The sequence below is a fragment of the Strigops habroptila genome, chromosome Z, assembly GCF_004027225.2.
Source record: "Strigops habroptila isolate Jane chromosome Z, bStrHab1.2.pri, whole genome shotgun sequence".
Lineage (NCBI taxonomy): Eukaryota > Metazoa > Chordata > Aves > Psittaciformes > Psittacidae > Strigops > Strigops habroptila.
In genome coordinates, this window is record NC_044302.2 from 74655240 (window position 1) to 74679948 (window position 24709).

At 40.4% G+C, this 24709-nt stretch overlaps 2 protein-coding genes across 2 annotated transcripts in view; one reads left to right on the forward strand and one right to left on the reverse strand.

Moving 5' to 3' along the window:
• MRPS27 (mitochondrial ribosomal protein S27) overlaps window positions 1-1042 on the reverse strand; it is a 50624-nt gene extending 49582 nt beyond the window's left edge. The window contains exon 1 of the mRNA XM_030512805.1: window positions 842-1042. Within this exon, the coding sequence (XP_030368665.1) occupies window positions 842-905 (64 nt within the window). The 5' untranslated portion in view covers window positions 906-1042. The remainder of the gene's footprint in view (window positions 1-841) is intronic.
• On the forward strand, window positions 915-24473 carry PTCD2 (pentatricopeptide repeat domain 2; the record flags this gene model as incomplete). The annotated part of the gene is made up of 10 exons (XM_030470567.1): window positions 915-1086; window positions 3131-3223; window positions 5521-5650; window positions 6577-6694; window positions 8113-8191; window positions 9399-9490; window positions 14026-14139; window positions 15605-15679; window positions 16489-16602; window positions 17976-24473. Coding segments are annotated over 10 exons (1212 nt in total), but the record flags the coding sequence as incomplete, so codon positions are not given.
• Between the last annotated feature and the right edge of the window lie 236 nt (window positions 24474-24709).

The window sequence follows — 24709 nt, forward strand, 5'->3', positions numbered from 1 at the left end:
TTGGTGAAGAAATTTTCCCTAACCTCCAGTCTATCTCACTGGTGGGTTTTCTTTTGAAGCTATTTCTCATTATGTTGGTTAAGGAGGCACACAAGAGATCCAGGTTTGTTGTTGTTTTTTTGTAAGGATAAACTTTCGTACGCTCATTCACAGCTAAGGATACTGCTAGCAAGCATAAGGCTTTAAAGAACTGTTTGCAATAGCACAAGTGACTGCCTATACGACAGCACTTTGCTCAGGTAAGCTGGAGGTCAGGTTCCAGTGCCAAAGGGCGGCATTTTTGAGACATGGGCATATAGGTACCAGGAAGCAGCACTGGGAAATTCCTGCTCGGGTAAGCTGAAAAGGCACAATTAAAGTCACCCATCATCCCAAAAGTCAGGATTTTTGGAAAGGTGGCTTTAAAGAGCCTAACTCTTGGTTGTGCTTCAGTCGCCGGAGTTAGCAGCTTGTGCTGAACACCAACTGCCGCGAGCTCGGCAGCTTCCATATGACCCCACGTGGCTTCCCATGACCCCAAAGAGCAGGTCCTACCACACTAAGCTATGAAATCAGCAAGGTGGAATACCTGTAAAAAACAAATTAAGAACACTCTCTCGCACCACATGCTAGTGGTACGCCTTTCTCAAACCTGCCTGCACCTTTCTACGTATATGCATAAAGGCAAAGTGGAAGCCCCGAGGCAACACCCCGTGCCTGCTCACGCTCTGCGGCCAACCAGGGCGACTCAGGGACCCGTCCCCGCAGGCCCCGTCCTCCCCGGTCGAGCCCCCACCGTCCCTCAGCGAGCGAGCCCCCCGCCCCGCCGAGCGCCGCTGCCGCCTGCCAACAGAGCACCGACCTGCCGCGGCGCCGAGGACCCTCCTGCTGTAAAACACGCCGCGCCCCAGCACGGCGACCGCCATGGAGCCGAGGGAGGAGGCGACCGGCGGTGCGCGGCAGGCCGCGCACGCCCCTCCCCCAGCAGATCCGGGCGCAAGATGGCGGCGGTGCTCGCGGGCGGGTCGAGGCGGGTGGTGCGGGAGGCGGTGCGGCGTTCCGCCGTTCGTTCGCCCGCCTCCGGCTGCTGGGGCTGCGCGCCTGGAGGTACCGCGGGCTGCGCGGTCGGGACAGGGCGGCGGGGTGCGCGGCCGGGGCCCTGGGCTGCCTGGCGCCTGCGAGGCCGGCCCGGGTACTACAACTCCTGGCAGGTCTGGTGTTTGTCGCAGCCCTATGGCTGATGGGAGTTGTAGTTCCGGCGGGGATGCCCTTCTCGGCGCGGGGTATGGAAGGAGGGGGAGCGCCGAGGGGCTCCCTGTGGGCCTCACAGCGGGCCCGTGTGAGCTGTGGTGTACCGGGCTGGTGCGGCAGCGTTGTCCCGCGGGGCAGCGTTACTCGGTTCATCCTGTTTGCCGGTGGCTGCATACTGGTCACCAAAACCAAATAAACACTCAGCCTCATAGATGCGTTTTTGTTCTGGGAGAACAACGTTATCCAGGCACACCTGTTGGTTGTCACCACCGTGACCGGGCTTCAGAGGCCTTTTGAGGTGTTCCCTCGGAATGTGGAAAGGACGTGTGTCAGAAGGCTCCCAGCAGGGGCCTCGGCTGGGCCTCTGGGCTGCTGTACCAACGTTGATGGAGGGTTCGCTTAGTGTGCAGCTCTGTTAAATACCTCAGGGACGTGAAGATCCCTGCTGCATGGTGGTCTGCCCACCACTTTTCACTGCCCTGCCTTTTAGAGGGTCACAGCGTGCCAGAGGTAAAGCAGGTTGGTCAGTTAATTTCTCCGGGATGGCCTGCACTGCCTGTGTGCACCAACCATCGTACTAATCTACCTCTTTTTTTGCTCAGCGGCCCTCTTTGCACTGGTTTCTTTCTGTAACACTGTAAAGTGTGTATTTAAGGAAGCAGTAGAATAGAGCAAATTGATTTCAAGAAGGGTAAAATTCTGCTGCCCCGAGCTCTCTGATCACACCTGTGACCACTGACTGTCCACGCAGTGTGGTGTGCGTGTACCACCCCCCGCACTGGCATGATTCCCAGGTCAGCTTTGAAGAGGCCCAGGACAGGGATGGTGTTAGACCAGCTGAGCGGGTCTGTGGGAAGTAATGGCAAGGTAATCCAGGCCAGTTTCATGCTGAATAAAGTGTATTTGCTTACCCATTGAAACTGTTTCCATTATATTTAATGGCTAAATATGCTGTTTAATGAATTTTTTTTCTTTAGATTTTATGAAATGTATCATTAGCATGCTTAGCCTGCATAGAAAACAAGTGTTTTTATTTTGCTAGGGAAACACAGAAGGAGAATAAGTAATCTAGGTCAGGATAATACTTGCTCTTGTCCCTTCATGATTAGAATCACTCTTTAAGAAGCCAAAAACTTAAAAGATTAGATTGTGACAACATAAACTATTACAGTAACTCTCTGTTACAAAATCACTGGTTGCAAACAAAAATTTAGTGGAGGGCTGTTTTTATTGCAGCAAAAAACTTCACAAATAGCATTTGCATGACACTTTTGTTAAAGGAGCTTACAACACACAACAGTTGAGGTCAGCACCCAAAGTTAATTTTGAGATTCTAGGTTCAATGACTGTCTCCTCTAACGTCTGTACTGCACTAGAACTTTACTAGCTTTCCTGAGTGTTAATACAATCCAAATAGTAAGCTTTATGTTTTTTCCTTTCATCTTTCTACTGCATTTGGAGCTTCTGGAACAATGCATTCTACAATAGGGGGGACAGCAGATGTGAGGAAAGGAATCTGTGCCACTGTGAATTGTGGTGAACAAAGAGAAGATAAATAATTGTAAAAACATGAAAGGGGTGAAATATCTTATTCTTGTGCAGAATCCTCATGTATCTTAGCTTGGTGGAGAGGCATGGTGTCTCTACTTTTTCTTTTGTGCATCCAGTAAATATATACTTCTTCATCCTTGTAGACGTTAACTCTGTGAAGCTGAGACATAGTGCTCAGATTGGTCACATGAGCAACTGCAATTTTTGCAGTCTTTTTTTAGTGTCATGTTGCCCCTGTTCTGGCCTCACACAGTAATTAACAACAGTAATTCATAAATGCAAAGTTCAGTGGTCTTAAAACAGACAGCGTGACATAAAACTTTACCTTCCTCTTTTTTTCTTATGGTAGGGAAGAGGTATCTGCTAACGGAAGATGATATCAAGTTACAAGAATTTCAGCGGATGAAAGTGGTAATTAGAAATGAAGTTCATGGCAATAAAGGTATTATTTCATATATTTATTTCATAATCACCATTCTCAGTTTTGGAATGAGTCCTAGGAAACAAGACAGTCACAGTCATTATAATGTGATATCAATTGACCCCATTTAAAACAACAACTTACATATTTTTCTTGCAAATATTTTGTTGCTAAAATTATTGGAAGATCTGAGGCTTTGTAGAGTGAAACAATATTAGTTACAGTGTGCTGGAAAATGTGGAGAAGTTTTCAAGCATGCAAATGTTTACATAAGACCAGAAGTGTTTGTGTCCTTGCTTTTCCAACTTCGTCAGATAGTCTAATAGGAAATACTGTTTCAGTCTACAAATCTTGCTTCTTACAAATGTGCTATCAGAGAGAGTTAATACAAAACCTAATAGCTGCTTAACTATCCAGAGAATGCCTGTACCAGTAATTCTCTTTTAATCCACTCCGTAAACTTAGTTAGCTTATTCTTTTAGATTTGTTTCCATTTACCTAATGTCAGTTCTCAGTTGTACACCCAATTCTAGATGATGTATGCATACTCAGAATATGGAAAACAAATAGAGGCTTTCCAAACTTATGAAAGAGCAAGATCAGTGGATCTTCTCTGTTGGGAATTTTATCAAGCTGTTTAAAAAATAAAAAAATTCCTTTCTTTAAGGAACATAAATATAAACATAAAGCTGTCCTTAATATTCAAGAAAGATTAGGTGAAACTCCACTTCCTGCACCAGTTTAATCATGTGCAGGTGTTCTAGTGATTCAAATCGACAACTGTTCCAAAGGATGTAGATAATTTTTTGTGTGTGTGTGTATATCAAGGAAGAGACAAATAATCAAATTTTGTTTTGTATAAACCAGTCTTCTGGGACAGGGTGGGAGGTAAAGTCAACATGACAGTTTTTCTATAATAAGTAAAAGTAGAGTTTAAATCAGGCAGTGGCAAGTCATAATGTTACTATATTTTGCTGTGATGATGACGTACTTGCATGGGGGATTATTCATCCTGTCCTTCAGATAAATTGAATTTATTGCTATGGGTTAATCACTCTTGCTAAAACAGGTTTGTAGAAGCCAAATATTTGACTTTACAGGTCACAGTAGATCTTTTTGTTTTGTACAAAAGAAGCTTCCATGGACTGATTAAAACAATGTGCTAAGCACCTATCTGTGTGTATGTGTGCATGGTTTCTGTACTCTGTGTTTAGTCTAATACTTGAAAGATGAAAAGATTTAATTAGGGTTATTAATAAACTCGGTTTAGAAGCGGAAACAGAATATATATATAGAAATTTCACAGAATATATAATAGCTGTTAGTTATTATAGTTGTAATGCAACTATTAACTGTAATGGTTATTCTGTTAACTACAGCAGTTAAACAATTGCCTACTGTAATACAAAGACAGTTGGAATCCTAGGCGTTTTTTGAATTTCTATGCACCTTTGAATACATTTCAACTATTATATGCATACATATATATACATTCTTCTGACTTCAGAGGATTCAGTTCTGCGTTTCAGCCTTGAGTAAGGACTTGTATTTGCATGTAGCAACATTACATTCCAGTAGCTGAATATGTTTTTCTCTGGGATGCTCATTTTGCACCTCTCGTGTAGGTTTTTAGCTTGGGAACAGCAGTGACCCAGCAACTGTTACCAAAAAGTTCACTTCCCTGCCAAAGATGGGGGTTAGCACCATTAGAGGAATGGGGCTGCCAGGTGGTACATGTGATTTTAATCTTGGGTGTGTCTGAATCAGAGGTTTGGGATTACTAAATGAAGGACTCATGTTTGTGCTTGCTTTGTCATAGGAAAATGTGCTGGATAGAGAAACCTCTTTGGGAGTGGGGGGAAAGGGGCAGCAACTCCTAAGTTTATAGTTATAATATGGAAATACATAGATTACATATGAGACTCTAAATCTTCTGCACAAGCAGTGTTGAGTAGAAGTTCTTATGGTCATTTGAATGCTGAGTGGGATTGGTTTTGTTTGTTTGCTTGCTTTTCAGAAAAAGAACATTAGGCAGAAAATGTCACTTACAAAACTTGCTTCCTCTTTAAAATATTTGTATTACTTGATATATTGTATAATATACACAATGCAATTAAGTTCACAGTAAGCATCCTCTTGGTTTTCTGAGTCTGACATGACTTCATGGGGACACCTAGGCATGAAGCTTTATGTATTTTTCTTGGTGAAAAAACCCCAAGCTTTCTGCTTCGTTGTATCTTCATGTTTCAGGTACCAAGTATGCAATGCAGGTAATGGAATTGTCTATAGACTGTTGCTATAATTTGTTTTATTTTCAGATCCATATTTTAAAAGTATTAAAGAAAAATTAAAGAAAAATGGAATAATTCTCAAAACTGAATTAAAAAATTTACTGCATTTATGTCAGACTTCATCTGATGTGGAACTAGCCAGAAAAGTTATTTACAGGTATTTTTAACAATCCAGGTAACACTTTTTTCTGTCTTTATTTTTTTTTGCTTTTATTACATCATTTCCAGTTATGTCTGCAGTTGAGGGCTTACTCTGATTCAGTGGCCATATGCATAGTTAATCCCTTAATCTAAGGCTGTATTTGTTTTGGATCTTCCAACCCTTCACAGACTCTCGGATCAAAGGAGAGTCAAGCTACAAGACCAAAGTGCTTTCCTATTTTATGCGGAATGAACTGTGCCACATAGAAGCATCATAGAATCATAGAATAGTTAGGGTTGGAAAGGACCTTAGGATCATCTAGTTTCAACCCGTGGGCAAGGACATGGGCAAGGACACCACACTCTAAACCATGTCACCCAAGACTCCGTCCAGCCTGGGCTTGGTGTAATGGTGTGTTCAGTGGTGTTTTCCAGCCAAGCCATCCCTTGTTATGAACTGGTCTGGGTGCAGCAGTGGCAGGTTTTGTAATTTAAAGCTTTCGCAGCAATTGCAGTGTAGAAGTTCTAAAGAAAAAAATGAAACACTTTATTTTTATCATTTTAATTGGGGTTTTTCTAGTGTAGGAGAGAAAAAGTTGAGGTATTTGAACAGGTACTGCTGCTAAAATAGAATGCTGCAACTTCCTGTGCTATTGCTCTGTGGATAGAAGGTAAAGTAGCAGGCAATTTTTGTGGCAGAGACCCATTCTGTTATTAATCCAGTTCAGGTTACTTTACTAGAAATAGATTACATATTGCTAGTTAATTTATTAGTTTGATCAAAACAATATTTTTTCCATAAAATTAATCTTCTGTTATCTAAATGTCATTGACTGGTACAGATAGAGAATTGTGCTTGTCATTACACATACAGATCTTGCTGCCTATTTAAACCTGTTTTCCCTTTACAAATTCCATTCCTTTTTTCAACCTTTCCAATAGGTACCATGAGCAGAATGGAATCACAGCCTTACATAGTTTTAAATTTGGGCCACTCTTTATGAGGCTATGTTATGAGCTAGATCTTGAACGACCGGCAGTAGAACTTATCAAAGATCAGGTAATTCCCCTATATATTTAGAAAATATTGTTGTTATTGTTAGTCGTATATGAGTAATTCATGTGCTACACGAGCCTTGCATGAGATTATAGACTTGAAGTATATGTGTTGCAGTAGTAAGGATGTCTGTGATATTAATGTAAGGATGCAAATTACATGGAATTTACTTTAAAAATAGTACAAAACAGTAATTAAAAGAAAATTAAATGCTAGTTTGACTGATAACATTATTACTTCTGCATAATTGCATCATTTGAATAAAAAGTATTGATTAAAAAATTTCTCGAACACAGCTGATGCATGCGTTCCTGCATCCCGTGATGCATTAGGTTGTTCTTGGAAATGAACACTTCTGAGCATTTACGTAGTAGTCCTTTGAAATACCTTGAGTTATTTGCACTGACATATGTATCTCATTATTTTGTACTTCAAACTCCCTCTGAACCCTGCAGTGGTGATATAATATTAATCAGCTCAGGAACTTGGCCATTTTAATGTTGAAGAAACTTAAAGACTTATTTTCTGAACATCTGTAAAATGCTGTGTATGCTATTATGACAAGATAGTAATCATGCCTATTGTATAATAAATATAAAAGGTTCTGTGCAATATTTTTGTGTCTTCAAAAATCTCTGGCAGCCAATGGAAAGTCACCTCTACAATATTAATCCATTAAGGCATGAGATTTACCTAGCCAGAAATGGGAGAAGTCTCGCTTGGGCTACTGTTCTTAAATTAGGCACATGTAAAACTATGTGTGATTTTTGTTTAGTTTTGATTTTTTTTTTTTAATTAATATCTATTTCATTAAGACAGATCCTGCAGTACTTGCAGGACTTAGTAACTAATGGATAATAAGGTACAGTACCACTTCTTCAGACTGCTGCAGAAATTTAGACTTAATACCTGTGGCATTTTATATGGCTATTTCCAGCACACAGTGTCATTGAAGTGGAATGTAAAATATACTTGCTCTTTCTTCTGCTACTCTGTTCTCAAGCCATTGTACTGATCTGTTCATCATTTGATACTGTGATGAGCAAAAAATTCTTTTGGTTTCATGGTGGTGGTACCTTACACTAAAGATACTGTTAATGAGCTGCAAGCTGTATTTCTGCTGAGATTTTGGAGTTGCTTGCATCAACTTAGAAGTCACTATCTGTCATTTAAAAAAAATTGGTAGTGGGAATCTCTGGGAAATTTCTGTGTAAGTTTAGCAAGCTTTTGACCATACTGAATCACTGGTATTTTAGAGGTAACTTGACAGAGGGACAGTCAGGGAACCCAGAATGTTAAATGTGGAACTTATGAAGATGGGCCTATTCCAGTAGGAAGACCTGCAAGATGCTGTGCACAGTAAGAATGCTCACTCTCCTAAATTTCTTTACTCTTGCTCTGTTTGTATGTCTGTTCTCCAGAATTTGCGTGGTTTTTTCTCGGAGAGTACGTCATTCCATATTTTGATGACGATGTTATTTAAAAAGGGCCATTTTGAAAGTAAGTACTGTGTTTGCTAAGGCAAATGCATTTTGAGGAGGATGCTTCTCATTGTAAGTGCATGTGTATAAATACATGTATATTTTAATGAATATTACTCATCGGTTTATGGTTTCAAAGGCCAAACATCCTGTATATCAGTGTAGATGTGAATGAGCTGCACTGTAGGGTGTACTAAAAATGAAAGACTATGTCTGTTTTGCATTTCTAGCGGTATTCTTACCATTCTTAGTTGCACAGAATTGTAGTTATCCAGGGGGAATTGTTTCCTTAACCCTCTTCTCTGAAGGCTTAACTTCTCTTTGGTTTGTAATTTCCCATAGCTTTTTGTTTTCTCTATTCAAAGTTTGTTTTATGTGTTTTTTTTTAACAGTATCCTCTTCCACAACTTTTTTTGGCAGTTCTTCATTTGTGTCAGAGCGGGGAAGAGTACCCTTTTTCCCTTGGATAACAAAACCAGGCTGCAGTCTTCTCTTGGTTTGTCCTACTAGTGTGCCCATACAGAGTAGCTACTGCAGTATTTTAAGTCAAGTGTTTCAAGTCAGTTTGGTCCTTTCTGAGGATAAGAGTGAATCACCTGATCTGTCTGAAAAGACACTCCATGACAAAATCTTAAATTGGATGTGGAGTGAGCTTTTTCAAGCAAATCCCTTTATTTGAAATTTGTCGAACACACAGCGCTTAGTCTCTTGATGTTTGGGAAATGTAAGTCTAGAGCTTGTCAAAGAAGTCGAGACTGTAAAAATAACTGGATCAGAGCCTCAATGCAGTGTGGTGGTGTAATGGAGTGTGTGTGTTATTGAGGAGCTGTTAGCTTCCAAAAAATGGTGGAAGCTTTGTTTATGTGTTTAAAAGGCTGACTTTTTGGCAGTTAGGAAGAATGAAAGCAACTTTGTCAAGTGTCTAGAATTTATTTTTGGATTTGTACGAAAATAATAGAACAGTAAGGCTGGATGCTAATGTAGATTGAAAACCTTCTTGCTAGCAAGAAATATTTACATCCAACTGACTCTAAATTAAACTTTTTTAAATGTTTGTTGGTTTGTGGTTTTTTTCTTTTGAACAACAGATTTCAATTTGCATTCATATTTTTAAATACACCTACTAAGATTATTCCATGTTGCCTTCCCCCTCCCCCCCACACCCCTGTTACAAAATATACAGCCTTAAATTTGTGAAGTGAATAACACTAATGTATTTTTGATAGGTGCTTTGGAAGTTCTGGTAGAAATGAAAAAACAAGGTATACCTTTCAGCAAAGAAACCTATCTACTTGCATTTGCAATATGCTACAAACTGGTGAGTATTTTCAATTTATATGATGAAAAAGGATTTGAAATGCCTTCTCTATGTCTTCCTTTTCTATGGAATTTTAAATTTCCCAGTCATTATTTCTTATCTAGCACAAATATTTTAGACATATTTAAGTCCTAAATTGCTTCATTGAGTACACATATATAGCTTCCCATGCAAACTAATGTCACAAAGCAGATCTCTAAAAACTTACGTGGACATAAGCACTGAAGAGCAAATTTGATACACCCTGTGATTAGCTGATAGTGTTCTTTTCCTGGGATCTGTGTACCTCTTCAGACTATGCTTTGTGCTTGAGCCTCAATGTTGGTTTTATAGTCTGGCTTCCTTAAGAAACAAGGCATATATATGATATGTTCTGTCAGACATCTCCCATGCATTTTTCCCCTTTCCCTCCAAGTAACCTTGATCCATTTCTGTATTTGCACCCATTCTTGACAAGAATTAGAGTTCTCAAAGGTAATCTGTTCCTACATGCCTGATGGAAATGGGCAGCTGAGTGGAGAAAAGAAACTTAAATGAATGCCTTCAATGAGAGACAGGCTGCCTCTTGACCTTAACTGTATTTTTAGCTCAGAGAAAAAGAGCATGAACACAGTAAGAAACTAGGCTACATAGGTTCTACAAGTGTTTCCTTATAACTGTTTCCCTTTTGTAGCGAAGTGAGCTCACCAGACTTTTTTATTTCGATCTTCCTCTCCAGATTTGAATCAGTTCTGCAATTTTAAATGCCAAATTAGGCCTTTCCCAAACTCCGTAGGAAAGCATTCTTCAATTTCCCCATGTTTTTAGTAAGAAAGACACTAGCTGTGGAAAAAGTATACCACTTGATGAAACTTTCTCAGGTTTCTCCGTTTCATACAACGAAACTGAGTACATATGTGATAAAAAGGAGTTGGCCTAAAACGGTAGCTAAGCAGTAATTTATATGGTGCTTTTGAAGTTCTCAGTCCTAATGAATCAGGGCTGGTCGTGGGAAATAGCAATAGAATCATAGAATAGTTAGGGTTGGAAAGGACCTTAAGATCATCTAGCTCCAACTCCCTGCCATGGACAGGGATACCTCACACTAGACCATGTCACCCAAGGCTCTGTCCAACCTGGCCTTGAATACCACCAGGGGTGGAGTATTCACAACTTCCTTGGGCAACCCATTCCAGTGCTTCACCACCCTCACTGTAAAGAACTTCTTCCTTATATCTAATCTAAACTTCCCCTGTTTAAGTTTGAAGCCATTACCCCTTGTCCTACCAATACATTCCCTAATGAAGAGTCCCTCCCCAGCATCCTTATAGGCCCCCTTCAGCAGCCTACTGGAAGGCTGCTATGAGGTCTCCGCACAGCCTCCTCTTCTCCAGGCTGAACAGCCCCAACTTTCTCATCCTGTCTTCATACGGGAGGTGCTCCAGCCCCTGATCATCCTCGTGGCCCTCCTCTGGCCTTGCTCCAACAGCTCCATGTCCTTTTTATGTTGAGGACACCAGAACTGCACACAGTACTCCAAGTGAGGTCTCACGAGAGCAGAGTTAGAGGGGCAGGATCACCTCCTTCGACCTGCTGGTCACGCTTCTTTTGATGCAGCCCAGTATATGGTTGGCTTTCTGGGCTGCAAGCGCACACTGAAGCCAACTCATGTCAAGTTTCTCATCAACCAACACCCCCAAGTCCTTCTCTGCAGGGCTGCTCTGAATCTCTTGTCCGCCCAACCTGTAGCAGTGCCTGGGATTGCCCTGACCCAGGTGTAGGACCTTGCACTTGGCTTGGTTAAACTTCATAAGGTTGGCATGGGCCCACCTCACAAGCGTGTCAAGGTCCTTCTGGATGGCATCCCTTCGCTTCAGCAGATCAACCGAACCACACAGCTTGGTGTCATCGGCAAACTTGCTGAGGGCGCATCAATCCCACTGTCCATGTCGCCGACAAAGATGTTGAACAGGACCAGTCCCAACACTGATACCTGGGGACAGTAACAAGGGACACCACTCGTTTCTGTTTTCCAACTGGACCTTGAGCCGTTGACCACAACTCTTTGCGTGTGGCCATCGAGCCAGTTCTTTATCCACTGAGTGGTCCATCTATCAAACTGATGTCTCTCCAATTTGAGACAAGGATGTCATGCGGGACAGTGTCGAACGCTTTGCGATGATGGGAGATGATGTCAACTGCTCTGCCCCTGTCCATCAGTTCCATGGCCCCATCATAGAAGGCCACCAAATCGGTCAGGCAGGATTTCCCCTTAGTGAAACCATGTTGGCTGTCACCAACCACCTCGTTGTTTTTCATGTGCCTTAGCATGCTTTCCAGGAGAATCTGCTCCAAGATTTTGCCAGGCACAGAGGTGAGGCTGACTGGTCTGTAGTTCCTCGGGTCTTCCACCTTCCCCTTCTTGAAAATGGGGGTTATATGTCCCTTTTTCCAGTCATTGGGAACTTCACCTGGCTGCCATGATTTTTCAAATATGATGCACAATATGAATAGCCATGTGGCTTTGGTGTTTGGGGAGTGGGGCAGTAGACAGAGCTGAGGAAGAGCTGCGGAAGATGTCTGCTTTTAAAAAAAGCTAGAGATTGATGGTTACAGTCAGTTTAGGGTTGTTACCAGTTCTGTGTAGAAGGTGCCTTTTTTAGAAAGTTATGAATATGCGAAGACTCTTGACACTATGCTACAAACCAAGTTTATATGCTGGTGTTTACTACTAGCATCCACTGAAGCAATATTTACCACTTCAGGGTTGCTCCTTGGTCTATATACTGCCCATTTAGGTAAAAGCTTTCAGAGAAACTCACTGTGTTTCTTTGAGGTATCCTTTACCCAGTCTCCAGTAGTTTCTTCCCTAAAATCTTTACATAGTTCTTTCCATGGCCTGCTGTCCGAACCCTTGGATCTATGGCATGTGCAACAGGAGGAGGTTCCCAAGACTTCTGTTTTCTGCTACTTCTGACCCTACCTGTGTTTTCAATAGAGAATCTGAGCCATCATTAGCTGATTAGTGAATTGATAAAAATAGAGGGGAAATGGTTCTAAACTGTCACCCAGTTGTTTTAAAAGCCACAATAAATGTGTGGTGTTTTACTGTTTTGGGGGTTTTTTGTTTTGGTTTTTTGGTGGGTTGTTTTGTTTTTTTAATGAAGATAAGATACTATCAATAAGGGAATAAGCTGTAGTAACCCTTTACGCACTAAAGAGGATTAGGTGGGGCTTTTTGAAAATCTTAACTTGTTGATTCAGCTGTTAGTGGTAGGTGAGAAACCATGAAGCTCAAAAGTGTTTTTCCTCATGATGCAACATAAGAAACTTCATAAAAAATCTTAAAGGGAAATATCTTCAAGATGCACTACTTGAATACTGGAAATAAGGGTCCTGGTATCATTGAAAGCAGTGCTGGATTTTACCAGGTTAATTCTTCGTTTCTTTTGAATGACTATGCCAGAGACCAATACAGAAAAAACTACAAGGCTTAAAGCTCAGATTATTGCTAGTGGATAAACAAAGGAATTAATGTTTAATCTTTGTAGAGAAGTGTTTTAGAGGACAACTCTAAAAGATATTTTCTCAAGCTGTGCAAATCATTCAGCAGAGACATGCAAAAGCATCCGTTGAACATCCAAAAGATGACCCTATTCCTGAAATTGTGGCCAGTATTTTGGAAGAATGACACTTTGAATAGTAGGAACAAAAATCGTACTAGGAAGGAATATGAAGGCTCTTTTCTGTATTGGTGGTACCAGTTGTTACAAAACTTTCCTACTGCTAGCTTTTAAGTTTGGCAGCTATGATTTTGTTTAAAGTCCAATTAGCTCTACTCATATCTTTCAGTGTGAGGAACATTGTTTTCGAGAGTTGGTGATTTGTGCAATAACACACAGGCAAACTTACTGCCTTTTACTCCGGACTCCTATTGAAAGTAGTCCCAGCAATAATGGAAGCTTTCTGTGTTGGAAAACAGGCAAATGTTTAAGCTATTGTATTAGAATATATAATTTGGAAACATCTTTCAAGATTTAACTTGTAAGAAAGGCTAACAGTCGCTGAATGTTCAAATATACACATACACAGATTTCTTTATTATAATGGTGTCAAGTAATTCAATACTTAGGAAATACTGATTTTCATTAACTATCTAAGGTAGTATTTAGAATAAAGTAGAGACAAAACATCAGCTTTCTTCCTGACTTGGGAGTGATTGGAAAGTGGGAAGTGTCTGTTGGTTTTAGTATGCTGTTGGAATTGCTTTATCTCTTGTAGAAGCCAAAACAGATAGGGTGAGGTGTAGCTGTTAAAATAAGGGAAGTTATTTTTACCATCTTCTGAACTCTGTAGCTTTGAATATTGTATTTTGGTGTTATGTTTTTCAAGAAGTGCTGCATAGAATCTGCTTGGTTGAGTTCAGATACGGATTGCATTGCTGATCTTACAGTATGTTAACTTCTGATTGCCTTCTGAATGTGATTGCAGTTGCCTACAGTCCTTTCAGATCACAAGGATAACAAGTGCAACTTAAGTTTGAAATTTCTATGCAGGACAACCTGGAATCTTGCAAAATCTGTGCAAAACTGCTTGAAGAAGCCCAGCTAAAAGGTGACACATTACCACTGCGAGCATACTGCTTTGCTGTGGCAGCTGCTCTGAAGCAGGTACAGTACCTTTTGTTCTGATTTGTGCCTGAATCTCTCTAGTTTTATTTTTGTAAGATGGTCAATGAAAGGAAGCTGACGTAGAGGAAGCATAACTGAGCTATGTAATAACTTCAAGTACTAGAACTTTTAGGCCCCCGAAAGATTAGGATTATAGGCAATTCTCACATAAAGTGAATGTAGAAATTCTCTAATTAGTCAGAGGTCACCATGGACTCAGTCCTTCAGATACTGCTGTTTAGTGATGGTTTCCTCAAAATATAATTAAAATGATAATTTAAAATATTTGTACAATCATCTTTTAAAAATGTTTATCTTGGGAGGCAAACTCAAAGGCTATGATATGTATTGTCCTACTGCCTGGGAGATGGCTTGTCTTTCTGCACAACATGTCTTCAGGGCGAGGTTTTCATATACCTCATGTGCCTAAGCACTGATATGGAGAGGCTCTGAGGCAGTACAGGGTGAAAGACTGAGCAAGAGAATAACAATTAGAAAATTGTAAAGTCTGGCATTTCACCTGCCGATAATTTGCATATACCACTTGAGGAAATTCTGAACTTTCTGTGTTTCATGTCTAAATAGAGCCCAGAGGCACTGTAAGAGCCTTGATGTTGTTCATGGATTTGAATGAATTAAGTAAAATTGTTAAAATTTTCTTATGCACTCTGTGGTCTTTTTTGCACTGTCTCTGTGAACAGAGACACTGAACAATAGCATAATTGAATTAATTTATTGATATACATGATGGAATGACAGGGCATCTCATTGGCATTGAGGTTAAAAAACAAAATATCTGTCTCCGCAACATGAAGCATCCTTCATGATGTTGCTTTATGTAAAAATCAGTTAAAATTCTTGTTTTGCAAACAGAATAATGCTCCACATTCCTTAAGCTGCATGATCTTTGACAGTACATCTTGCTGTAAGATGTTTCTTGATCCCAAGTAACGAAGCTTAGTCTAGTAAATGTCAGCGTAACATTTACTGTCTATACAGATCAGTTGATAGCATAGGCACAGTACTGTAAATGTGTATGTCCAAAAGGTTAAAAGTGCTGGGCAGGATAAATACCCACATTAACATATACTGCAGTTCACTTAAATACTCTGACTTGTGCCAAATCGGGCATGTGTGTAGATCTTTTATCTTTTAGGTGCTCTCATGTTCACTGTTGGTTACATGGTTCTTTCCCTGGCCGGTCCGGGGCAGGGAGTACTGTCAGTACTGTGCTAAAGATCCAGATGACATGGGGGCTCCAGCATGGAGTATTCCTTTCACAGGCTGGATGCTGTTTGGAATCTATGGATCTTGGTGACCCATGGATTGGTGAAGGGATTCTAGGTGCTGGTTTGTGATTCACTGAAAAGTTCTGGAAGACTGTTGTTTTTCTTGAACTTTTCTTGTCAAAGTGTGTCCTATATGTTTAACCGTATTCTTTTTATTATTTATAATTACTTCCTAGAATGATGTTTTGCAAGCCAAGTTGTATTGTTCCCAGATATTGAAAACAGAGAGCAAACTATACAATAATCTTAAAGTAAGTATCTTTGCTTTGTATTAGAATCTTGCAGAGAATTATGCTATACTGGACAAAATACTCCCATGTGCAGTGACAGAACTCCAGCTTCTTAGTAGCACAGGCGTGTACTGGTACTGTTGCTCGGCTTGGTTTTGAGCGAACAAACAATTTCTGTCAGTTGTAGTGACAAAATTGTCAGTACTTTCTGAATTGTTGCATCCTCCCACCATTTTTTAAAATCGCTTCCTACCATAGATGGGAATGGAAAGTAAACCAGTCCTATGTCTGTGAGGTATAGACCATGAACAATTTCTAATTATGACATCGTGACTTTTTGCTTTCTTGCTGCGAGAGATTAAAAAAACCATAGTTCCAAGTAAATGGCTTCCTTAGCTGTGTTCTGCCCACTTCAGGCCTCCTACAGCCCTTTGAACCTTAACCTCACGTACATGGAACATTTTTTTTCCTTAATTGCATGGTCTAAAACCTGAGAGAAATTCTACTGAATGTGCCCAGTAAGTAACTTCTCTAAGCTGTGGAAAAAAAAAAACAGTTTATGCAAGAACAGCTAATGCAGCTCTGCCAGAGGAGCCTTGTCTCCAGGCTCACCCTTTCCAGGTCCTAGCTGCAAAAAAAAAACCCTAAACCTCTGTGGAAATCTATCATTCCTTCGGCTTCCTTCATGATTAGTGGATTTTTATCGTGCAATGTCTAGAAATGTATTTTTTCCTGCATTGCTTCATGTCTTCCTCAAACACTTTTTTTTTTTTTTTAAATTTGCATTTTGATGATAAGTACTATTTGTGTGATTTTATTTTATTTTTAAGGTTCTTGTCCAGCTCAGATCTGGTTTGCTAGAAGAAGTAATAAGGACATTAGAGGCAGCAGTGAAAGTTGATACTCCTCCCTTTGTGAAAAAAATCGAGTTTTCTGAGCAGGTGGTAAGTGTACAGTAATGAGAGGAGGTCCGTGGTGCTTGGCTTAGCCATGATGATGGTGGTTCAGCTACAGAACTTTAGGTACCTGAGTTCACCCTACTAAAGTTGTTTGGAATTTGATGCAGTCAGATGGCAAAGCTGCTGACTGACTTTCTGTACTGTTGGATAAAGCACTTAGCTGTCCACTTCCCTTTTTTATTGTGGATCTTGCTCTTAGGAGCTCAGATTTCATCTGAATGCAGATGAAGTGTTCCCTAGTGGCATTAAGTAATTTAATCCCTTGCCTTCTGTGCTATTTTCATTTGATGTAAAAATGAGAATAACGTTCTGATCACAGCAATATTGTTAGGTTGGTAATATTTGCAAAGACCTGTGATGCTACACAGGGAAATGGGATATGGGAAATAATAGCTTTTGCTATTTTACTATATTTTACTATTTGAAGAAAGCTTTTACAATATTGATCACCAAGGAGACTTCCTTCAGAGCACATATGTACCCCTATCAGCTTGGCAGCATTGCTGCAGCTTTTTCTGAAATTTGTCTATGGAACAAGATATTTTAAGACCGTGTTAATAATTTAATACTTAGCCTTTCACTGCTGCCTATTAAACAAAAAATTAAGAACTGATGTATAAAATAACAAATACTAGAAAGAAGTAGGGCACACCTTTCAAAACACAGCCCATGTGTGTTAACTCGTGTGTTGAAAAGAATTTTTTCTTAAGCACCATTTCATTTTGTAAATTCATTGCGATAAATGTTGCATTTGTCAATGTTGTATTTTGGTCTTGTTAGGCAAATTTGTAACAGTTCCTAAGAAGACTAAGCATTAGTCCTAATCCGTTCCTTCCATAAAAGGTTATTGATAAATAAGATTTTTTAAGAGATTTACTTATGCTTGAGCTCAGACTCTGTATATGCCATACAGCACTTCTCAGTGTTCTATAGTTTGACTTTTTTTTATTTATACTGTACATTTAGTGTGATACATAATAATAATTAGAATTGTGCTGATCTGGAAAGTAGATTTCAGGAAGCAATTTATGTTTTCTGGGTTTGAATAGAAAATAACTGTGATAGTCTGTACTAGGAGTGAAAAGTGGACTGTACATTTTGAGGAGGCTTTAAATCTAACGAATTCTGTCTAATAGATAGCCAGTGCATTTCCATCATTGTTTGGTCATGTAGAATGTGTGGTATTGTATTCGGTGATGCATAAAATCCTCTTTTTACTAGTCACTGCATTAGCCATAGGTCTTGCATTGTGTGCCTTTTTTTTTTTCTTCTTTGAGTGATTGCTTGCCTTCAATACGGTGGTTGAGTGAGATCTTCACTTGCTGAACTGTAAAAGTCTGTCATTTTCTCCTACTTAGCTGGCTGCAGTCAGGGAAAAGATGGAAGAAAATGCCTACCTTTCTGCCAAATTAAGAGATATTTGTGTGAAACTACAAGCTTCAGGACGGATAACCATGTGCACACTAGAAGACATGCTTTTCCAGATTCCTAGTTCAAAGAAGATCCCTGCAAAGCCTTTCAACCAGAAGCAATTGGGCTATCAAGCTGCTAAACCACTTCGGTCGAATCTATTGTCGGAATAGTTGAATATTTGATGGCACACTGAACTGCTGTTAGCATCTCTTAGGAGCCAGGTTCAAGTAAAATGTCATCTCCTCTCCTCCACAATGAGCAATTATTTAAGTTGTTTGTGTGAAACTGCATTTTAAATACAGATCGTGTAGCTTTCACATTTCAATTTTGATGATAAAAACAAGCCATGACAGTGGATATTTGTGTGTTGGTTGTAAATGGAGTGATAGAATGGTTTGAGGTTTTTCCTCAGGCACTTAAATCAGAATTTTCCTATGCTAAACATCCTGATGGAAATGACCAAAATAATTTGTGTATCTGACCTGACTTGTGGTTTGTGGGTAGAAAATTCAGTCTTCATCAGATATAATGTTCTGACTAAAAGGACAGACGCAGTCCAGAGTATGGAAGTTAACTGTTTATTCAAATTCTGTACATCTCAAGAGAATCAGAGGAAATAAGGCATCTTTTTCCCTCAGTTGGAAATTATTCCAACGGTTCTGATATAGAACCTTAAGTATCTCCCAATCTTTTCTCCAGAAATAACTTTGATACAGGATTTGTAAAGACTGCTTGCAGTGTGCAAGGATTAGTTTCCAAAAAAAAAGAAAAGGAGTGAACTACTCTTCAGTTTACTCGGTTGGCTAGTACTAGCAGGACAACTGTTTGATGTAAAACTACATTTTTGTTGGCAGTAATAGAGGATAGTTTTATCCATTTAGCCTGTTGCAGAGCAAATATGTAAGGTCAATTCTGTTTCATTTTCTTATTTAGTGCTTTCAAACTTGATTTAATTGCGAGAAGTTGATTCATCCTCGGACTGAGATTCACATGTTTGTTTTAATCTGAATTGGTTAGGTGCCTGGCTGAGGCTGTATCCTACCTGCAACTGAAGTAACGAGAACTTCTATTACAATTACCAATATAGCTGATGTTTTCCATTCTTTGTTCCCTTGACTATTTGCTTTCTTGAGGCTGATTTACTCAAGCTATAATTTGTTTTAAAGAAACACCATTTCTTTGTCTTGAGAGAGAAAGGCACTAACAGCACTTCGGTAGGAAAAGAAAGCAGGAACCCAAGAAGGGTAGGTTCAAATGAAAACACACACGATATTCAGACAATTGAACATGAGAATATTGAAGGTTGCTGTGGAAGTGGTGTAGAAGACTGGTAACATCCTCCGTTAGGAAAAAAGGGAGGTGAAAAGAGCAACTTCTAATATTCATGCACATTAACTCAAACGAAGTCTAATTTTTTTCATTCAAGTTGCACAGCAGCTTGTTCATTAGGGAAGCTTGGATTTCATATGTATTTACAGATTTGCGTTTTGGTGCACCAAGGTGCTGAGGCACACTGGCTCTTGTCCAGAAGATTCTTCAGCCATATGCTTAGTGTAGCACATCCAAGTGTGGTTGGCATCTAATTTCCCAGTGCCCAAGATCAGGAAACCAAACTTGTCTAAAGTTAAGCAAACATTTAGGGTTTTGCTGGCTTGGAATGGCTGGAATGTCCTGGGTTGAGTCACTAGAAAGCATTTCTTGGGGGTAGCCGCAGGGAAAGGATATGCGCTATATTATTGCAGCCAATGGTATAGTTTGCTTATATAGAGTTTTAATTAAGGATGAACCTTGAAATTCAAGAGAAACCAACATTATGAAATCCGATTAATAGATATTTGGAGGGAGGAAGGGAAGGGGAGGGGAGGGGAGCAATCTGGAGAAAACAGGTCGTATTTCAAAGGGAATTGCTGTCCTTTTCTTGTAGATTTCACTGCAAAAGTCTTCTGTAGGACATGCTGCTTAAAACTTTATGCAGTATCTCAAATGAGGATCCGAAGGCTTGCTGTTTATCGTATTTAAATATTTTTCCTGCAATAAAAAGAAACATGAATTTAGAGCATGTTGTTGCACTCCAACAGCTTTTTGGAACAGTGATCCAGGAGACAGCAGGTGGCGTTTCTTGATCATGCTTTCCTACCGACGCGATTTCCAGGAATAACTTGGATCTGCAGTGTCAGTTGTGTAAAGACAGGGCAGAATGAACGGTTTGCCCTGTGTTTAACACATGAAGTCTCAAAATGGAAAATCCAGACATTAGTTCACAGCCTTGAATTGTTGGTGATAGGTATAGACCATGAACCTATAGATTTACAGTATTTTATTTGAAACTTAGTACACTTGTTGAAACAACTCATCTTTGCCAGTGATCATGATGCAGTTTTTAGAGTATTCTGTGGAAATACTATCAATGACCTAGGAGACAGGCTGTTGATGTTACTTGTAATATGCCAGTGACAATTATAAAGGCTTACTTTGCTATACATCTTAAAAGAAAGTTGGGCACTTTTTCCAGCTTGAATTGTAAAATCACTTTTTTTTACATTCACATGGGATCTATATTGTGTGCAGTCTTCAAAGGGCTGATAGTCCTCTGCTATAGATGCTTCTGCTTTTCTCCATGGGTTAGTACCTCTTTCATACTCCTTTCCACAAACATCTTGAGTCTTGGTAAGGAAGGATCGCTTCCTCTGTGCTTCTGATAATTTTCTGCTTTAAAACAACAAAAATGAAGGTGAAAGGCTTAATTGGTGCAGGGGAGCTCAGGAATGCTTCCTAAAGAAGAGGTTTTGTGTGCTTAATGAACCTTCTGCATAAGCTTAAATAACTTTTGAAATAAAGACTTGTTAGAACTTTGCAGAGCTATAGAAAGTAGGGAGGCCTATAGTGTGTAAACTAGAGCTATTCAACTTTGGGTTTGGTTTTGGGGGTGTTTTTCCTCAGGGCTGTTTCAAATTGCATCCTTCTAAAAATTTTTATTGCAAAATAAGCAAAGACTTGTTTCTTTCTTTCTTTGTTTTAAAGCTACATCTGTTGTGGCTACTTACATGCCCTTCTCCTACTGCATACTCATTAGCAAGTTTATTAAAAGTAGATGTTGCTCATACACCCCTTTCCTCCTCTGTTACTTTTCTCCTGTTGTTTATGAACAGTGTTTTGAACTCAGCAAGTGTCTGATTGTCTGCTTCCTTTCCAGGCTACTTTTGAAGTCACCTTATTTTCATCTGATTGCTACAGTTAAGCAGCAAGAGGGGCTAGGAAGACTTAAAACTACTACTGGTACTAGCTTCATGTTTTGTGATGTGAAATATAATGCTGCTTCCACATCTATCTTTGCACTTGCTGTTGAAGATAGGTAGCTGAGGACCTCCAGAAGCTTTTGGTGTGTCTTTTGTTCTGCGCAGTTGTCTAGACCTCCTAATAATTCCAGCAGCATGTCTAGTGAAAACCGGGGTAGTCTGACTTCACCTCCCCAAGCATAGATGCTGGATTTTGTGAGTATTGATGCTCTAACTACAAACCGTTTTATAGGCTGTCAGGTAAGGTCAGCTCCCAAATCCCTATGCCAAGTAGCAACTCAAAATAAATGCAGGAGCACTGGTGCCAGAGGGAAGTTGAGTTAGGGACTATCTGCTCAAATCAGACATATAGGATCAGAGCCTACTGAACTTGAACCTGGTGTCTACATGAAGGGTAAAAGTGATATGATAGTTATAGGAAACTTCCTCCAATGGAGATGAAGGCAGCAATTTGACAACCAATCTGAAAGTTGTGGAGATGCTGCCCAGGCTTGAGAGAGAATTGGGGGCTCAAGATGCAGAGCAGATAGATGCACCTGGGAGACAGCATGACAGGAGAGGCTTTCACACTTCCCCTGTAAAGGCAGCATAATGTAGGACCCATCAGAAATACCTGTACCCAAATCCATGTAGGTTGAGGAACAAGATAGAGGAAAGTCTATGCACAGCTGCAGAGTTAAGACCTCATTAGGATCATGATAATGTACTGGGTTAGCTGTCATGACTAGAGTGCTGCAAGAAAGACAGGGGTGGGCAGGGATGGCAGAGAGATTGAGTTCTGTATGAAGGAGTCATACACATTTGCCTTGGGACAGGTGGTGAGCCGATAGCGAACTTGTGGATAAGGATCAGAGAATCAGATCAGCACAGGTGGTGCTGCAAGGGATATCTGCTACATCCCGTCTGATAAAGAAGAGGGGGCAGGTGAAGCGTTCTTTAGACATCTGGAGAAAGTCTCAGTCACAGACTCTAGTACTCATCAGTGACTTTAGTCACCGTGCTGGAAGGGCAATAAGGCTGGATGCAAGTGGTCCAAGAGATTTCTGGAACATGTTGAAGATAATTTCTTGATGCACATGACTGATGGACTGGTGAGGGAAGGTGATCTGTTGGACCTGCAACTCACAAGTGGGATTTGGATTTGGATTTAGATCCACAAGTGGATTTGGAAAGGGCAAGAGCAACCTTTGCTGCAGCAACAAGACTTGAGGAGTTTAAGACCCTGAGAGGAGTAAGTTGGATCCAGGACTTCACAAGAGTAGGTTTTGGCTTGTTCAGGGAAATGCTTGCAGGATCCTGTAGGAACCACTCCTGGAAGGAAAGGGGCCTGGGAGACCTGGTTGATCTGCAAGGGCAGCCTCATGAGAGCACAGGGATGACCCATCTCAATGTGCCGAAAGTCAAGCAAGCTGTTGAAAGGCCAGCATGAATGAACACAGAGATCCTGGCTGAACTCAAACGCAAGACACACAGAAGGTGGAAGCAGGGATAGGCTACTCAGGAGGAATGCAAACATATGACCACACATGTAGAAATGGAGCCAGGAAAGCCAAAGCTTGACTGGAGTTCAAACTAACAAGGGAGGTGAAGGATGGGAAAAAAGGTTTTTCTAAGTACATTGGCAACAAAAGGAAGGTTAAGGAAATCTGGGCCTGTGGTCACTGGGGCAGGGGAACTAGTGACAAGTGACTTGGAAAAGGCTGAAGTACTCTGCCTTTTTGTCAGAGGAAGAGAGGCTGGGAGAAGTGGGTTTCCTCAGCCTTAGGAAGAGAAGCCTTGGGTTAAACCTTACTCTGTTCTACAGCAACATGATCAGAGGACAAAGAAAAGGTGGAGCTAGACTTTTCTCAAAGATGCATGATGATAAGGCAGGGAGCAACGGGCATAAGTTAAAACAGCGTAGATTCTGATCAGGTATTAGGATAAAAAAAAGCTATCATGAGGGTGATCCAACCCTGGAAAAAGTTGCCCAGAAGGGACGTAAAATCTCTGTTCTTGTAGGTCTTCAAGATTCAACAGGACATGGCCCTAAGCAACCTGGCGTGGTTGCACTTGCTGTGGGCTGTGGTTTGGCCTATATGACCTTTGAACGTTCATTTCAAACTGAATCGTTCTATTAGACACCTGGGTGAGCTACTGACTATGCTGGCTTGCAATCCCCCACTGTCCTGTGAGAAGTGCACATGAAGGTTTCAAACTCCCAGCATGCAACCATGTAGCTGGCTTAGTAGTCAGCTTCTACACATTTTTATAGACAAGGCTCTCTTTTTAGTCTCTTCTGTACTGAGGATGGTGCTCAGCCCAGCTAGGGGGTTGCCTGGTCCCCATGCTCACTTGGGGTGTCAGGGTTATGAGTTACAATGAAAGTTCTAAACTCTGACCTGGTCTCTCTGCTGCTCCTTTGCTATCCAGAGTGCAAATTTCCAAATCATATGACAATCATGTGCTGCACAAATAAGCAAGATGATAGATAGTCTGGTTAATTCCACCTTTTGGACTGGAAATCACCAAATTTATCTGGATGTGGTATAATAAGAACAAGGTGGGTTGGGAACCCAATAGTCAGCAATGAGCTGGTAGACATCCTTAAAGGGCATGAAAAGTCTTTTCACCAGTTCTTTATAAAAGACCTGTGTTATGTGGTCAAACATCACACTTTTTTTGGTGGTAAGCATCTCTAAAATCAAGTGTTCAGAATTGCTGGGGCAGCAGAGAGATTTGAAATGAGTTCAAGAACACTGTCAGATACTTTGATCTATGGTGGAACTGTAGTACATTTCATTCCTTTTCCACAGTTGTCTGATTCATATTGTAAAATCCGAGATTGAAAGGGATAAGATCAACATTGTATTGTTATCTGGATTATTCTGGACAGAACTGGTGTAGTCGGCCTATGATTCAAATATTCAATTGCTACATTCCCCATTTATATCCAGAATTACTGTTTTGGTTTGTTTGAATATGACATACCTCGTGGTATTTTGGCTTATATATATGCTGGTACAACGTTTTCACAAACAGCTCAAGTGTAGTAATTTAGTTTCACGTATTATCAGCTTTTATTTGTCTCCTGAAACTTCAAAATTTGTGAGGATAAAAGAAAATAAACATCTCAAATGAGCTTTGCTTTACCACATCAGTAAACAAGCCATTAGAGTGATGGCATTAATGTTTCTTTCTATCTTTGGAGTAATTTAAAGGCTTGTCTCCTTTACACGTACAATATTAAAGCAGATAATGGTTGGACTAAGACCATGTTACCAGCAGTCTGCTCTAATTTTCTTACCAAACAAACAGCCACAGCTCTATGTGCAAGTCATACCCACTGCTTGCCTCAGGAACTAAGCAGAAGAAAAAAGGCGCGCTCACTTCTGTCAAACACA